This window comes from Saccostrea cucullata, unplaced genomic scaffold (genome assembly GCF_032062105.1).
Source record: "Saccostrea cucullata isolate Sc308-1 unplaced genomic scaffold, CSIRO_AGI_Scuc_v1 ctg337, whole genome shotgun sequence".
NCBI classification, from domain to species: Eukaryota; Metazoa; Mollusca; class Bivalvia; order Ostreida; family Ostreidae; genus Saccostrea; species Saccostrea cuccullata.
In genome coordinates this window covers 198,441-217,744 of record NW_026932716.1, presented here as the reverse complement: position 1 = coordinate 217,744, position 19,304 = coordinate 198,441, and the positions used below count along the sequence as shown (strand labels likewise).

General features: G+C 32.1%; 1 protein-coding gene across 1 annotated transcript; it reads right to left on the bottom strand.

Annotated features, from left to right (window-relative positions):
* Positions 1–27: 27 nt before the first annotated feature.
* Positions 28–7,984, bottom strand: LOC134235871 (uncharacterized). Its single transcript, XM_062718033.1, has 4 exons — positions 7,909–7,984; positions 5,813–5,976; positions 607–810; positions 28–96 (listed from the first exon to the last, which is right to left on the bottom strand). The coding sequence occupies exons 2-4, from the start codon at positions 5,954–5,956 to the stop codon at positions 28–30; spliced, it is 417 nt and encodes a 138-aa protein (XP_062574017.1). The 5' UTR covers positions 5,957–5,976; positions 7,909–7,984.
* Between the last annotated feature and the right edge of the window lie 11,320 nt (positions 7,985–19,304).

The window sequence follows — 19,304 nt, the reverse complement described above, 5'->3', positions numbered from 1 at the left end:
TACAGAGGTCAACGTCAGATTTATAAATCAGAGGTTCACGTCAAAAAACGTATCATCTAATACAGAGGTCATCACGTCACCAAGGACATTATCCACCTACAACAAAAAAAACGTATCATCTAATACAGAGGTCATCACGTCACCGAGGACATTATCCACCTACAAAAAAAACGTATCATCTAATACAGAGGTCATCACGTCACCGAGGACATTATCCACCTACAAAAAAAACGTATCATCTAATACAGAGGTCATCACGTCACCGAGGACATTATCCACCTACAAAAAAACGTATCATCTAATACAGAGGTCATCACGTCACCGAGGACATTATCCACCTACAAAAATTGTGTTTTTATATTTAATATAGCGACAAAAAAGGTTGTGCAGTGACAATTTGCAGATAGTGTTATTTCACACAGAAACACATTCAAAACGAGTTCACCTATAGATTCAACACGACATAAGGTAAATTAAATACACGGATAGTAATGCAATGTTGGAACTTTCTTTAAATCATATTGTAAATTTGATTGCAAATAATATCGATGATCAAGAGAACAGTGATTTTTGCTTGGTAAGGATAACTGTAGATGAACAACATACATCGTTCAGATCCTCCATATTCAATATGGCGCACCGAAGGTCTTCAGACAGAGGGATTCCCGCCACTTCAGAGGTAGAACATTCTATCAAAGATCCTAGATCCGCACCGACATTAATATTTTTGCTGCCAGACACTTGTTCTTCTAAGTCGTCTATGGTCATCGTAGTAGAATGACCATTACTGGAAACACTTGCTACACTTATCTGTAATTGCAGTAATACAATAAAAGATAAATTTTGTTAGAAGTTCGAATCAATATTTTTCAAATACAGACTTTCAAAAGATTGGTTCATAACCGTGGCGACTTTACAGAAACAATATCAACCAAGCATAAGTTACCAGAATATTACAAAGTTAAGTTTCTATTCGATTTTTTAAACCTTGAGAAAAATCAGGTCTGTCTACATTTATTATACCCCCCGCTTGAAAAATGGGAGGGTATATAGTAATCGGTATTTCCGTCCGTCCGTCCGTCCGTCCGTTACGCTTTGGGGTACCCATCTCTTATCCGCAACTCCTCTCATACCCCTGAAGGAAATTTAATGAAACTTTCACAGAATCTTCATTACATATTGCCATTGTGCACCCCCTATTTTACTTTTTGATCTGACATATATTTTGGATTTTCCAGAGCAAAACATGGACACTGCCATTATATTCATATGGGAGGCGGGGGGTATCATTTAGTGAGCTCATTGCTCACAGTACCTCTAGTTTATCATTTACATTCTTTCACACGCGATATCAAACGGACCAGTGATAATTTAGTAATTTAGCGTTTCACTTAAAGATTTAGATTTAAATCTGGCTTTCCGAATTAAAGCTGAAAATCGGGTTACTGATCATATTTTGAAGTTTTTATTTCTGTTTAAACGTCATGTCAGTACCCCCGTTCGTCCTATCATGTTAAGATAATATTAATTAAAGTAAATCACTTTTATTCCCTTATATTGATTTATTTTGCCTAATGATAATGACATTTATTTGCTGACATTAAGAAAAAAAAACTAAAAATAGATATAATCTAGTTTATGATAATTATTAGATTAAGAATGAAAACTGATTGTTGGCATAGAGTAAAAGTCATCAAGTTGTATTTCTTATCTGATAAATTATGCAAAGAAATCTGCATTTAAAGGAGAGGTCAATTGGTTTACATATTTAAGCTGGCTTGGCTAAATCTGTTCTGAGGACATGGCACCAGACGTTTATTGATAATAAGGGACAGCGCCAATTTAAGACTTCTATTATTAGATACAGATATAAAGACGATAAACTTCAAATCACTTGGTCAAAATAGTTTCTAGCTAAACTTTGTAGAAAAGATTACAAACAATATAAAACTTGGTTTAACGAGGCCCGATCTAGTTGAAAATTACGAAAACGGAATGATAAAAAATTTTAATAATAGGAATTATTTTTGAATGTATTATGCTAAGAAAAATTAGAATGAAATTTTATTACCTTGCCTTTATTGTAGTCAAATGGGGGCACTGTCAAGATATGGACCATTTTTTGTGTTTTTATACACAGTAACATAGTAAAACCCTCCAATAAACAAAGAAATTGAAAATAAAAAAAAAATACATGATGAAAATTTTTGTTTTTCACATATGTCATGCAATTTTCCTTCTTCTTATAAAAAATGAAAAGAAAATTGAAGGTAGCCTTTATTGCAGTGAAAAGGGGGCATATCGAAACACAAAATTAGCACTTATTTTATCCAACTAGACATGAAATAAGTCGCCATGGGTGTACATAACATCAACAAACGATTGCAATACTGTATTAGTTTCCAAGAAATAAATAAATAATTCTTACATTTTGAAATATTTTCTCTTCATGCTTTTTTTTTTATTATTTATACGCGACGATGTTATACGTGGAAAAGGGGGGGGGGGTAAAAGGCGAAAAATGACGAATTTTACTAATATCATGTAATACATTGTATATAGAAAAATGAAATATATCGGGGGTTGCATTTAAATGATTCAAAGACTGTTTTTTTTTAAATCAAGCTAATTCATGCATATTTAAGTCCTCAATAAAAAAAGGTGTGTATAAAGACTTCAACATGTTCAAGGAGAAAGACTAAAATCGTTTACTTTCGGTTGCAGTGTTTGTTTTTTTAACTCACAAATTGAAATAAAACAAGGTAAAATTAATGAATTGTACCAAGAAATTGATACCTCAAAATAAATAAATAAATCATGTTCCAAAGTTGTTTATCAATTAAAAAAAAATATTTTTTTAAAAAAACATGTAAATAATAGAAATACCAGCTTTCAACATGTACAGTCTACAGAGTTACCAGGTATGCAGGATCAGCGAAACATTTTAGCGCAATTTGACGTCATTTTAATTGTGACGTTATTGTGTTCAATTGTGACGGCAGTCAAAGGTACTGTGACGTGCCTGAGTCGACGCTGCGTTAAAAAGTATGCGCAATTCAACTAGATCGGGCCTCGTTAAGTACATGTATACGTAAGACATATAATCTTTAGGTCAGCTAATATTTGTCCGAGTCTTTCAGATAAGGCGACCTTTTCCTGGGGTCTTTGACCGTTTAAAATTTCTTGACCTATGAAAGGTGAAAACACCAGTATGTTAACCGGGTACATGTAGAAAAGTTTAATGAACTAATTTTAGTACACAGGCACGAAGCATCGTTTTTGAAAATGAGGGGGGGGGCAACTAGAGAAATTTTTTTTTTTTACTTACCTGTAAAAGTTGACAAGCAAAAAAAAAAAGAAAGAAAAGAAAAGGAAATTGCCCTATTTCGTGAGGGAGTAGTGGCCATCTCTTTCCAAGGCCAACTTCCTTTCAATTCCAATTTTTTTGCATAAAATACAAATTTCCTTGAGATCACTATACTGTGCTCAGAAGTGGGGGGCCAACCAACATTTCCATGGGCATTTTCAATAGTACAGGTAATGTTGGGAAAAAAGTGCCCCCCCCCCCCTGTTGCTACGTGCCTGGTACAAGTTCAAAAAAATTGTATACACTTATTAGTAGAATTTGACTAATTCTCCTTTTAACTTACATGTAAAAAAAATGGCAAACTCCTGGATTTTCTAGACAGAAATCATTTTTTTTTAATTTGCTGTTTATAAAAAAGTTCTGAATATTATTGCAAAATACGTAAACAAAAATTGATAACGTATCTAATGCCGAAGTTGTATTTTTATGGTTACAAAAAAAAACTCAATGAACTTTTGAGAAAGATCATGTGCCCCTATGATGACATTATAATAAGGTGAAACACGTGTTTGTGAACGAGGTATAACTACAAAACGTTAACCGAACTTATCTATCTCTGTCCATGTTCAAATATTTTGTTAACACTTTGTAGAAGAATTTGACCGCTTCTCCTTTTCTATTACATATAAGAAATGACAATCTTTTGGCCCTAGGATCACGAAACAGACTTAAACTTAAGTCAAACTTATAATCACCTGCAATTACTTTTATTTATTACCAAATTAATCATAAAATTTTCAGATAGCAAATCTTTTGTAAAGAAACCCTTTGAATTTTAATCTGCCTGCTTTTTTCAACATTTTAGTAAAACATAAAGATATTGAGCTAAAGGTTTTTCATGATCACGGCGGGTGCCAATACTAGGAATATCCTCTCCTTTGCTCCTAGGTGTTTGCCAGATGAACAAATTGCCTTGTAATCATGATCATAAAGCAGTACTCCTTTTAAAAATGTAAATTTCATAGCTCTAAGCTCAGGAGTTTGGCCAAAGAAAGCTATTGATTATATATAATGAAATTAAAACGCATTATTGATATGCCCCTTTTTCTCTGTTCCTGTGTATTAAACAAACAGTTAACAGTTATGATAATCAAAAGCGGCTATTCTAAAATATTTAACATTATTATCAGCATTGGGGCCCCGCGGAAGAGGTTCTTATGAACATATAGTTACAAAACATATTTCATATATTAAAAAAAACCTTCTGCTAAATAGCAGATAATGTGTTTAGTGAGTGTTTCCGTTGAATATATAGTGAAGATTCATTATTTCTACAAGAAACTAACCAAAATTAGTCGAAAAGTGTGGAACAACTTTAACCTAAATAATCTTAGGTGATTTCAAGAGTAACCCAATTCATTTAAATAGTGTGTGAAAACTAATCCCTAACTTCTCGGGTTGGACCAAAACTATGTCTTATCAGTTTAATACTACTAGTGCGCTAGTATTAGACCTATTCAGTCAAATGCTGTACGAAGATAAATTATTATGTCTCTAGTTGGTGCAAAATCAGTCAAACTGTATGCGAGGACGAATGCGGAAATAAGACCTCTTGAATGCCGGAAACGGCGTCGAGGATTGACGTCGGATTATTGTAACGTCATAACGTTAATTGTTTTTTCCGAACCATCTGACTTTGGCGTGTCAGAAGGATATGGAGATAACGAACAGTATTCAATCTCAAAGTCCATAAAACAATACAAAAGAAGAGCAGAGCAAACACGGACCTCCGAAACATCAGAGGTGGGATCAGGTGCCATCGCACTGTAGCGCATCGTATCCCGTTAGAAAGGAGCCAACGTCATTTGGCGTGACCATCGGACGTTGGCGTCCGTAAAGAAATCTAGCCATCAAGGCTAGGCGCAGAACATCGGACTTTGGTAAGACCATCAAACCTTGGAGTCTTACATATATATTATTTATAGATGAAGGATACATAGATAACGTACAGTAATCAAGATCAAAAGTCCGTAAAACAATACAAAAAAAAGAAGTCGAGCAAATACGAGCTTTCAATATATCAGAGGTGGAATCAGGTACAATGGAGGAGTGAGCATCCCTTACTAACCGGTCACACCCGCCGTGTGCTCCTTGTCATAGTGGTGAAATATTGGAAAAATCCGTTTTCAATTCAGGGAATAGATAATAGCCTAACAGTATGATAAACGAGTCAGCATTTGACTCAATGATAAATTAATTGTTTTAGCTTATAAGATCGGTGTATCGACCATAGAACTTACGAAATGATGAATTTAAACAAGACTGCTGATATTTTTGTTACATCAACTTGTTTTTCAATAATTTACCTCAATTAGAAAATTTTCATACGTAGAGCATGCTATTGCGTATCGAATCAACTGAGATTTATAAACTCCGTATGCAGGAGATGAAGGCATAATGCTGCATAAGTACCGGTAATAGAAGTTGCCTATTCTATTGCATTACCTCATGGATATTTGCATTCCTCTTGTCCATTCTTGCATCTGATTCTGTCACTGTTACTTTTTCAAATTCAGCATTCTTATATTGTTCATTGATTTGTTTCAGTTGTTTGCGAATTGCCTGCAATCTTTTACTTGCATGATACATCTTTGATCTTCACTCTTTCTCTGAAAAATGAATAAAGTCTTTTTAGCTCACCTGAGCCGAAGGCTCAAGTGAGCTTTTCTGATCAAAATTTGTCCGTTGTCTGTCGTTGTCATAGTCGTTGTCGTCGTCGTTGTCGTCATCGTTAACTTTTCACATTTTCATCTTCTTCTAAAGAACCACTGGGCCAATTTTAACCAAACTTGGCACAAAGTATCCTTGGGTGAAGGGAAATCAAGTTTGTTCAAATGAAGGGCCACGCCCTTTTCCAAGGGGAGATAATTATGAATTAGAGAAAAATTAATGGCATTTTTAAAAAATCTTCTTCTCAAGAACCACTGGGCCAGGAAAGGTGAAACTCATGTTGATTTATCCTCAGGTAGTGTAGATTCAAGTTTGTTCAGATCATGACTCCCGGGACAAGGGTGGGGCCAAAATGGCCGACCCAAGTTTTACATAGGAATATATAGGAAAAATCTTTAAAAATCTTCTTCTCCAGAACCACTGGGCCAGGAAAGACGAAACTCATGTGGAATCATTCTCAGGTAGTGTAGATTTAAATTTGTTCAAATCATAACCCCCGGGGCAAGGGTGGGGCCAAAATGGCCGACCCAAGTTTTACATAGGAATATATAGGAAAAATCTTTAAAAATCTTCTTCTCAAGAAAACTGGGCCAGGAAAGATGAAACTCATGTGGAATCATCCTCAGGTAGTGAAGATTCAAATTTGTTTAAATGATGACCCTCGGGGCTAGGGTGGGGCAAAAATGGCCGACCCAAGTTTCACATAGGAATATATAGGAAAAATCTTTAAAAATCTTCTTCTCAAGAAAACTGGGCCAGGAAAGATGAAACTCATGTGGAATCATCCTCAGGTAGTGAAGATTCAAATTTGTTCAAATGATGACCCTCGGGGCTAGGGTGGGGCAAAAATGGCCGACCCAAGTTTCACATAGGAATATATAGGAAAAATCTTTAAAAATCTTCTTCTCCAGAACCACTGGGCCAGGAAAGATGAAATTCATGTGGAATTATCCTCAGGTAGTTTAGATTCAAGTTTGTTCAAATCATGACCCCTGGGGCTAGGGTGGGGCCAAAATGGCCGACCCAAGTTTTACATAGGAATATATAGGAAAAAATCTTTAAGAATCTTCTTCTCCAGAACCACTGGGCCAGGAAAGATGAAATTCATGTGGAATCATCCTCAGGTAGTGTAGTTTCAAGTTTGTTCATATCATGACCCCTAGGCTAGGGTGGGGCCAAAATGGCCCATCCAAGTTTTACATAGGGATATATAGGGAAACCTTTTAAAATCTTCTTTTCAAGTACTTCAAAGCTACGATTAGTGTTATTTATATGGAATCATCCTCAGGTAGTGTAGATTCTAGTTTGTTCAAATGATGAACGCCGGGGGGGGGGGGGGGTAAATTCAAGCCCGATGTGCTCAGGTGAGCGCTGTGGCCCTTGGGCCTCTTGTTTTAATTAGATTAAGAACTTGTATCTTTAGAGAAAAAATAATAAATATGCAAATTACATTTAATGTCATTTCCGAGACTGCTTTTTAGTTTCTACGAATAATGAATTATAAACGAAAGGTGAACCGTGATGACATACTAAACTGTATTGAGCTTTTAGTAAAAGAGTAAGAACGTTTTCACCCTGTGGTCAAACATGACCTTACAAAGAGGTCAGACTGATATATAACCATTTTGTTTTATTACAGTCACGTTTTATCAAACGAAATCAATTGCACTTTAAATACCTTATGCAATACCTTATACAACACAATTTTGTAGCTGCATATAATTCTAATGCATTTCTACTTTCAAACACTAAATAGTTTGACGGAAAAAAATATGGCACTTGTTTCGTCTTTAAATTTTAAGCTGTAAATACATTGTTTGAAAGTTCAATTCAAAGAAATGATTAAACAATAGTAAAAATGTTTTACTTACATTTTCTGATTTATCCAAACTTCTAACTTCTGGAATAAGGTCTACAATACAAACTTTAATAATAGCTTTCCATTACACTGTCGTCCATGCTTTGATAATATAAGATCATTTTTATAGCTTGAATGACATTATTGTTTATCCAAAATATAAAACATTTTCACTATTTATCTTTTTTATAGATACGTCAAGACCTATTTTATATTTGTTATAAATAAAACTAATTATCTGATACTTTTTTATTAATATTTACCTGTTGTTATTGAAAACAATCTTTCTTTAATAAATTTGAAGACTTCTTTTAGACCCAAACACAGTCTTCTTAACGCAAGAAATGGTATCAAAGGTACATGAAATTTTCAATTAAACGTTTTGAGGTCATCTGGTTGATGACCGTTCCATGTATCAGTTCTTTTGAGCCTTGAACTCTTCTTCAATAAATCATTTTTGAGGGAAAAAATCGCCAAAACATTTTGGACATAAAGCGATGTAATATACACTCTGCTTATTACTAAAACAAAATTAGAAAAAACAATAGCTTAACATTTCAGAATTTTGTTCTTTAACTGTAGAGCCCCTTCCATGTTTTATTGTGTATTTTACACTTAGTCCTCATTCCTGAAAGAGCATGTTCTATACCTCTACAGAGCTTTTAGATTTCTCAATATTAAACGATGCTGAGTAAGAAATCATTGCCGGTATGACTCCATACTTAATTCATTAGTCGATATGTTGTTAAATATTTGAAAACTTCAAACAATTTTCTTTCCATAAAAAAAAAATCAACAACTTTCAAACAAATTTTTTGTAATAAAATTAAGAGATAACGAATAGTAATCAAACTTCATTCAATCGATACAAATCAAGAGGAGAACAAACATAGATTTCAAACAAATCAATGGAGTATCAGAACTTAAAAGGAGAACGAACCTTTCTTTCCACGGTCAAATCTGCAGTGAGCTCCATGTCATGACTGAAAAAAAGAGATGTGTTTACACTGATGCCCCCGTATGACAGCTTATAGCTAAGATTCTAAGGGTTTTTTTTAAATACAAGTCTGAGTTCCGTGTCAAGGTAAAATGATAAAAATTGTTTGTACTCAGAGAAAGGTTGTATCACAAGAAATTCATCTGTGAAATATTAAAGCTTTAGTACTACGTAATTGCTTAAACAAAAGTTATGGCCAAGGATAAAGCAACAGAAAATGGATCAAACTCTATGGTAAAGGTCAAATTGGCAAAACTATTGATATCCTCTGAAAGGTCTTGTCACAATGAATACATAGGTAAAGCATGAAAACTCTAGAACCAACTATTCAAAAATTATATCCAAGGTTAAAGTTTGATAACTTTTTTTGTAAAATTGAGGTCAGACTCTAAAGTAAACGTCAGGAAGTCAAACTTGGGGGTACACGAAGAAAGGTATTGTCACAAAAAATATACCTGTAAAATATGAAAGCCATAGTCCCACCAATTCAAAAGTTATACGCAAAGTTTAAGTGTTTGCGGATAAACAGACAGAGAGACAGACACGCAGAGAAACTGACAGGCGGAAACTATATACCCCGGAAACTTCGAATACTGGGACATAAAAATATGTAGACAATTCATTGTCTAAAATTTGCCTGACAATTAAAAGGATAAACGCTAGTCATCATCCGGCTAAAAGATAGATTGCATTTGCGGACAAGGTAATTTATGAACAATAAAATTTGCTTAAATGATAAACTTTTAAAAATATTTAGTTTGATTCATAGAATTTGAATTTATTTGTGCAAATAATATAATATTTATATCACATTTGATATATATAGTTTGTGCAATATATTGTTTACATTTTATACATCTTTCATTTTTACTTACTAATAATTCATATTTTACAAATACTATTTCTTTTGGTAAATACTAATACATGTCCATATCAAAATCAATCTAGAAGTGTATATAACATTCATATATTCATATGAATCTTCACGAATTTTTTTTATACAAAGAAGCAAAAAAGGGAGATGAGGGATGAAGGAGGGTAAACATTAAAAAGTGTGAAGTGGGGTTATTAAGTATTTTAACCTACTTGTAGATTTGTATATAAATTCGGAAAAATAAATACATTAAAGCATATCCTGAATAATTTTTCCTGTACTTTTCATATTCTGAAAATTTAGATTTTCTTAAAAATATAGCTTTTATGCATTGAAATGCTTAGTATAGGCACATTTTTAAACCTACTGCAAAAATATGCTTTAACACCAGGTATTATATCGTGTAATCTAAACATATTTTTATTGTTAAATTTGCCAAAAAGTATTTGAAATGTCTCTATTTCTTTCATCCTTCCAATCAAAATTAATAGTGAAATGAAATTTATTTCAATGTTACACCATATTTCTTTAAATTCAAAAACACTTAAAAAAATCAAAGTACTGAGACAGTACTGAAAGACGAGGTCAAAATATTTTCATGATAGATTTCACAAATGTGATTTTTTAACGAGTTTTCATACTTTTTTAATTAACCTTCTAAAGCAAAAATATGCATAAGATAAATTTGCGTTTTGCATTTCATTTGATGTGAAAATTTCAAGAATTGCTAATTTAGAAAGCTTTTTGAACTGTCCGAATTTCACATGGTCCGAATTAATATTTTTCCGGAAGTAAACAATGGACGATGCGTACGCAATCGTAATACTACGCAAAAGAGTACTTTGTTTACTAGTGTGTTTTACAATTAATATTTTGAGTTTACATATACCAAATGCCTTATTTATTTGATTTAGAAAAAAAAGTTCATATCACTTTCTTCAGTTTGATACAGAATGTTTATATTTTAATCAAAACTATTTCTGCACTCTTTAATACATGTATATCGTAGGCTTAATTCATGTGTTATCACCACGGTTTCCGTTTTGAAAGCTCTGACAGTAAACTAATAGACGGGGTCACGTGACCCCGTCTAATAAATGTTCAATCATTTAGACCTTTTATTTTCAAAAAGAACAAGCAGTTGACTCAATTAGTTTAAGCTTACAAATGTATTTATTTTCTGCAATAATCTTGCGCAGGATTTGAAATTGCTGAAATTCTCCCTCTTTTTTAATTTTCAAAGGAGATATAAATATTTTCTTCCATTCTGAGTTCCCAAAAATATTCCATTATTTCTCCATTTTTCAAGTGACTGAATTGTTTTGTTTTTTTCTTCTTAATAGAGATATTGCATATATCTTAAAAACCATTTGAACTTTTTAAAAAATATAATATGAATTTGGGATTTGGCTTTCATTATCTTCTCTTTTTTTCAATATCAATACTTTTCATTAACTTTGTAACAGTTATTTTTAAACCTGTACATTCTACAAAAGTAGTTTTTATATTTTTAGATGTAGATTTAAGATGTACTCAAGAATTTCTAATTTTTCAGTACATTCAGAAAATCTCTTTAGAAAACTAGCCCATAAAAACGAACTTGCTGATATTCTTGATTTACTTCGGCTCACTCGTCCATGGCATCTGATCCCACCTCTAAAGTTTTCGAGGGCCGTGTTTTCTTTGCTTCTATTTTGTATTGTTTTTTTTATGGACTTTTAATTTTGAATAACGTTTGTTATGTTTATATGTTTCATTCTTCAACTTGTTTGTCAATAATTAACCACTCTTTAGAAATTGTACATACATAGCATGGTCTTGCGTATCGAATCAACTGAGAGATATCAACTCCGTATGCAGGTTATTAATGCTTACTTCTGCATAAGTAAGGTAAGTTGACGATTGAAAAGTAATTAAAGTCATCACTTTTATCAGAGAGCTTACAATGAACATCTTTTTCAAGTAAAATATCGAAATATAAAACAGAGGTGTAAGACTCTGTGGTATCTGTTATTTCAAGCTCCCCAGGTTATATTATTTTGACATAAGAATGGAATAAACAATTGATAACCGAAATACGTCGTTGATAGATCTGAATGTCCTGATGAAACTTGATATTGTTTTTGGTTATTGTTTAATATCGTAAGCAAATACATCGTACTTTATTTTAATCAACCTTTAGAGGTATATTAATATTTATCCGTAAACCTTTCTTTACAATGTTTGGTTGAAACTGATGTTCAATTTTTGTGCTATTGATATTATTCTTTAATATGTCAATACGTTCGTCTTTATTAAATTAACATTTGTTATCAATACATGAGGATATATACCCCGGTAGGTTGTTAAACTATGGAATGTCCCCAGCCAATAACCTCGTGTTTTTCGATATTTATATATGCATAGTATTCCAATTTCATTCAAAATGCGCATTAAATCCAGATAGCACCTTTTGAATAAAATATATCAGTGTTTAGGCATTTCTGTGGTAAAAATTATACCTTGACGTGATGTCCTAATACCTTGACAGTTTGTTTGAGGTCAAAGATGTGAACGTTCATTGACATTTATTTTTTGTCTCCCGTAGATATAAGAAAGAGAAGGGAGAAAAAGAAATAAACTACCCCAGGTATATAGGATCTTAAAAATGTTTTGGCATGCATTATACCCTTGACCTGATATCCTAAATCCAGGGCAGTTTGTTTTCAGGTCAAGGGGGGTTTACCAACACTCTAAAGTTTGCCTGCCTATGTATATGTTAGAAAGAGAGAATGATTATTAAAACAAAACAAAATTGCATTAAAGCAAATTCTTATGCTCGGCACTAAAGTCCAAAGAGCAGTGGGGTATCTTTTCTGCGCTAGTGTATACCAACGAAATAGAATGTAATAATTGTGACTTATTCATCTGTGTGAAAACAAGGTTTCAGCTAATAGAAAAATATCATGGCATACATTTCAAATTAACACAAGGGATCAGTATATTTACAAATACTTTAATTAACTGATCATTATATTTTATTCATTGAAAATAGAAACTGTAGAAAAAATAAATCCATGATATAAATAATCCATCATTCTGTTAACCTTTCCCTACAGAAGAATATTGTATTGAATTGTATTAAAACTAGATGCAATTTCCCCCTGGATGTAATGACAATGGTGATAGTGTTGGAAATCTTTCCAGTCTACTGTGTAGAAATGTTAATGTAATGCGACTTTTGAACCATTCAAAGAGACGTAAGCGAAGTTGTGTTCCATGGTCTTACAGTAAAGGTCCTCTATCATAATTTACTATCTTGAAATGTAAATCAACGATGAAGTCTTCATCACAACTGCACCAAACTTTACTCTGTTTCTTTCTGGACTCTTAGTCTACTGAAAATTCAAAAACGTCAATAATTTGATTTCACAAATTAAAAAATAAAATTAAAAAATTAATGTTTTTATCTGTGGTCTACTTTTAAATCATATTTTTTTCAAACCGCTACGTTTAATGCATCACAATACTGCTAGAAGAATTGTTTCTTCGCAAAACTTTAAAAACAATTCAATCGACACGGTTAATATGTTTTATTCTTAATCACAAAAAATCAAGTCTGGTATTACACCATGTTTCAAGCCCGAGGCTTGTATTTCATGCATTTCTTTCGAATATACGTTGTTTGTTGCTTTGAAACTTTGAAATGAAACATATGAAGATAACAAACAGTATTCAATCTCAAAGTCCATTAAACAATATACAAAATAGGAGCAGAGCAAACACAGACCTCCGGAACATCATAACTGGGACCAGGTGCCATGGAGGAGTGAGCATCCCCTTTCAACCATTCACACCCGCTATGTACTCCTTGTCATGATCGGGAAATTACGGAAAAAGCCATCGTCAATTCAGTGTATAAATAAAGAAGAATAGAATTAAAAACATCGGTCAGCAGGTGTAAAAAACGCTCATTTTACCCGGAAACTATTTTATTTGTATAGTTCCTCAAGTGTTGCTGGCATATAATGTCACAAGAATTTTCTTCCATATTTCGCCTGAATTTTTTGTTCCTACGGAGTAGTATCGTATCAATGCTTAAAGATAATAGCAAAAAGATTAATGTTTAGGAAACATATAAAAGATTATCTAATATAAAAATATAAAGATTCATTGATCTAGAATTAATATAGAATTTATTATTATGATTTTTTTTTCTCTCATTCATCAGTGAATGGATTGTGAAGATAAAAAATGTGGTGACCCCAGTCTTCCGTTTAATATGTCCTTTTCACCTTCGTCAAGGATGTATGTCTCCCGATTGATTAAAACGAAAGAGCATGCTCCACGTAATAGCATTTACATAAAAGGCAAGACAAACAATTTGATAAAAGAAGGTTGAAAACAATCTCGAGTAAACTCATCGTTTCTAATGCTGACCTTGTAAGCAAATGCAATCTATCATTTAGTAAAAAGCAAACTGAAGTTTATCATACCATTTGTTTGGCCATTTTATAACTTGATCACACCTCTGATAATTGAGTCTTCCCCGTTTGCTCTCCTTCAAATTTTATACTGTTTAATGGACTTTGACCTTGAATGCTCTTTATCTTATATCTTTCGAACACATTGAATTTTCTACGGATTTTTTTCTTTTACCTGGATCTAGATCATTGGAGGGAGTGAACAGTCGACAGGGGTTCTTATTCCACCGTCACACCTGATCCCACATCTGATATCTTGTAGGACAAGGTTTGCCCCGATTCAGTGTACTTTTGAGCTTTAATAACGTTCGTTATCTACATATTCTACGGCCATTATGAGCCTCTAACTGCATCAGTGATTAAATAAAGTTCGAAATATTTAAAAACTTACTTTTATCTGCAGGCACTGTTTTCGTAGACACAAAAAAGTAATTAAAATATAGATCACCCGATGTATTGTTAAATATTTGAAAATTTCAAACGATTTTCTTTCCATGATTTTTGTAATCAAATTACAAGATAACGAATAGTTATAAACACAAAAATATAATCAATCGATATAAATCAGGAGTAGAACAAACATAGATTTCAAACAAATCAATGGCGTATCAGAGATTAAAAGGAGAACGAAACCTTTGTCTCCACGGTCAAATCTGTAGTGAGCTCCATGCCATGACTGAAAAAAAAGATGTTTGTGAAACACTGATGACCCCGTATGACAGCTTATAGCTAAGATTCTAAGGGTTTTTTAATACAAGTCTGAGTCCCGTGTCAAGGGAAAATGATAAAAATTGTTTGTACTCAGAGAAAGGTTGTATCACAAGAAATTCATCTGTGAAATATAATAGCTTTAGTACAAACTGCTTAAGGACATACGCAACGTACCTTACCTACTGATAGATTTTCAAGATATTCCAAATTTAAACGTATAATATAATTACATGTTCATAGACAAAAAATCAACATGCCTTACCAGAGGTTTTGAAAAGATATCGAATTTTGAAAATTTTTACATTATTCAAATAAAAATGTACAAAAATTATAAAACATAAATTCCAGATTTTTTTTCATTAAAAAATTGTTTTAGAAGAGGTGTACAAATCCATATATAGACATTAAAAATATTGCACACAGGTCCTTCATTTAGTGGAACTCTTCAACTCTAGGGAAGAACCCAAAAAAGTTCAAACTACGTTGCGTATGACCTTACACAAAAGTTATGGCCAAGGATAAAGCAAAATAAAATGGATCAAACTCTACGGTAAAGGTCAAATTGGCAAAAATATTTATACCCTCTGAAAGGTCTTGTCACAATGAATACATAGGTAAAGTATGAAAACTCTAGAACCAACTACTAGTATTCAAAAAGTATAGCTAAGGTTAAAGTTTGACTTTTGATAAAAGTGAGATCAGACTCCAAAGTAAAAGTTAGAGACTCAAATTTTGAGATACACGAAGAAAGGTATTGTCACAAAGAATAAACCTGTTCGAATACAGGGACATAAAAAATTTATAGACAATTTATTGTGTAAATTTTGCCTAACAATTAAAAGGATAGACGCCAGTCATCATCCGGTTAAAAGATAGATTGCATTTACAGACAAGGTAATTTATGAACTATGTATTAAAAAGTCATTTTAACTTATAGAATTTGAATTTATTTGTGCATATAATATAATATTTAAAGCACATAATATACGAAGGTTGTCCCAAAATTCCGTAGACAAGCGTTGTTTTGTAGGAACCCTAAATCATACATTAATAAAACTTCGTACATAGATTAAACTAACACTATCTAATAAATTTATGGATAAATTTGGAGTAACTACACATATTATTCCAATTTAAAAGACACATTTCATTGTCTGGTGTAGGAAGGCAGCGCAATACACCAAAAGTTGCAATTAAAATTTGGTATATATATTATATTTAAAATCCTATGGAAAAGTAATTACTACCCTGTATTTTTTGAATGAAAATAAAAACTCTTTATACCTTTTATTAACTATTATTCCTCAAATTTTGGTGTTAATGCTTTAATAGATATGAATTTTATAACGTTCTATATACATGGAGTTAAATCCGACTTTTCGAAAAATGGCAGCTGCATTGGCACAGGTTGCGTACTGGACTATGATCAAGTGTTTTGATCCTGAATTCACTCTTACAGAAATGTACCAGTCATAAATGTTTGGTAGACAAGGAAACGTTTTCTTGTCCTTAATATTAAAAATGACTGAAACGGTTTTTCTATGCATGTGAATGACATTAACTAAAATAAAAGACAGGGCTAAGAACTGGGCAAGAGTTCCACTGCCTAACTCCATTAGAGAAGACAGACGAATTATTATTATTTCATACCGGTACATGCATATACTTTAATTTGTTTACATATTTTAATTTTTGATCATATCATAGTAATTAAGATATACATGTATAACATTTATAACTATAACTGTTTCGTTTAATTTAAGAATTTGATTCTGGTAATTAAAATATTTTCTCCAAAAATTTGAACCGTCGACATTTATATTTTTTGACGTTGCAGATTGCTCCGGGTGTTAGAGAACAATATGTTTTTACTCGGATAGTTTTAAATTAAATATGATAAAACATCGTAATTTATTTGCCAAGAACACGCTTTATCCACCCTGAAGTTTTTATAAAGATACATTAATTTCTTAAAAAGATATGAGCTCAGTCTGCGAAATTTTGGGACAACCCTCGTATATATTTTGTACAATATATTAGTTTACATTCAATACGTCCTTTCATTCCTTTCATTTTTACTTCCCAATGATTCATATTTTACAAATACATTTTTTTGGTAAATACTAATACATGTAAATGTCCATATCAAAATCAAACTGAAAGTGGATATGACATTCATATATTCATATGAATCTTCATGAAAGTTTTTTTTACACAAAGTAGCAAAAAAGGGGAGAAGGTGGACAAAGGAGGGTAAACATTTAAAATGTAAAGTTGGGGTATTAAGTGTTAAGTATTTTAACCTACTTGTACATTTGTATATAAATTCGGAAAAATAAATACATTAAAGTATACATGTATCACGAATAATTTTTCCTGTACTTGTCATATCCTGAAAATTTACATTTTCTTAAAAGTATAGCTATTTCAACTAATATTCTATCTACAATATTTTTCTTGCATTGAGATGCTTAGTTTTGGCACATTTTTAAAGCTACTGGAAAAAATATATTGTTTAACAGCAGGTATTATATCGTGTAATCTAAATATATTTTTATTGCTGAATTTGCCAAAAAGTATATGAAATATATCCATTTGTTTCATCCTTTCTATCAAAATTAATAGTGAAATGAAATTTATTTCAATGTTACACCATATTTCTTTTAACTCAAAAAAACTAAAAAAAAAAAAAATAAATAAATGTTCAATCGTTTAGACCTTTTATTTGCAAAAAGAACAAGCAGGTGACAAAATGAGTTTGAGCTTATAAATGTATCTATTTTATGCAATAATCTTGTGCAGGATTTAAAATTGCTGAAATTCTGCCTCCTTTTTAGCTTTAAAAGGAGGTTTAAATATTTTCTTCCATTCTCAGTTGCCAAAAATATTCCATTATTTCCCTCATTATTCAACTGCTTTAATTGCTTGTTTTTTCTTCTTAATAAGGATATTGCACATATCTAAGAACCATTTGTGCTTTTATAAAAATATAAAGTGAATATGAGATGAAGGTTCCATTATCTTCTCTCCGGATCGATAGATCCGGGGCGTATATTGTTTTTGTCCTGTCTGTTTGTCTGTTTATTTGTTTGTCTGTTTGTCTGTCTGTCTGTTGTCAACTTTAACCTTCGCCATAACTTTTGAACCATGAGAGAGAGAGAGATGTAGACTTCATATTTAGTATGCATACTCAAATAATTGAGACCTTTCAAATGACACCAAGGTCAACGACCTTGTGACCTTGAATGTGACCTATATGCTAAAAATAGCCTTTTGTCTGCAAACTATAACCTACTCCATAAATTTTGAACAATGAAAGAAAACGACTTTATATTTGGTATGCATACTACACTTTTTTAGCTCTTACAAATAACATCAATGTTAATGACCTTGTGACCTTGACTGTGACCTTTATGCTAAAAATAGCTTTTTCGTACCTTCGGCATAACTTTTGAACCATACGAGATAGAGATTTTATACTTGGTATGCATACTCCACTTAGCAAGTTCTTTCAAATGAAACCAAGGTCAATGGCATTGTGATCTTGAATGTGACCTTTATGCTAAAAATAGCTTTTTTTGAGGTTTGTTGCCGGTGGGCGCATGGTGTTTCACAAACACATCTTGTTTCAATATCAATACTTTTCAATATCTTTGTAACAGTTATTTTTAAACCTGTATATTCTACGAGTCTAGTTTTTATATTTTTAGATGTAGATTTGAGATGTACTCAAGATTTACAAATTTTTCAGTAGATTCAAAAAATCTCATGAAAACTAAGCCCTTAAAAACGAACTTGTCAATAAATAACCTCTCTTTTTTGCAGTTTTAAATTGTATATATATATTTCATTCATCAACTTGTTTGTCAATAAATAACCTCTCTTTAGAAATTGTATATACAGAGCATGTTCTTGCGTATCGAATCAACTGAGAGATATCAACTCTCTGCATAAGTAAGGTATGGTAAGTTGACGATTGAAATGTTTAAGTCATCACTTTTATCGGAGAACTTGATTGTTAAATTACAATGAACGTCTTTTTCAAGTAAAATATCGAAATATGAAACAGATGTGTTAAACTCTGTGGTAATAGTATCTGTTATTTCAAGCTCCCCAGGATATATTGTTTTGACATAAGAATGGAAATAACAATTGATAACTGAAAAACGTCGTTGACAGATCTAAATGATGAAACTTAATTTTGTTTTTAATTTTTGGTTGATATCGTAAGTAAATACATCCTACTATATTTTAATCAATCTTTGGAGATATATTAATATTTATCTTTAAACCTTTCTTTAAAATGTTTGATTGAAATTGATGTTCAATTTTTTGCTATTGATAGAATTCTTCAATATGTCACA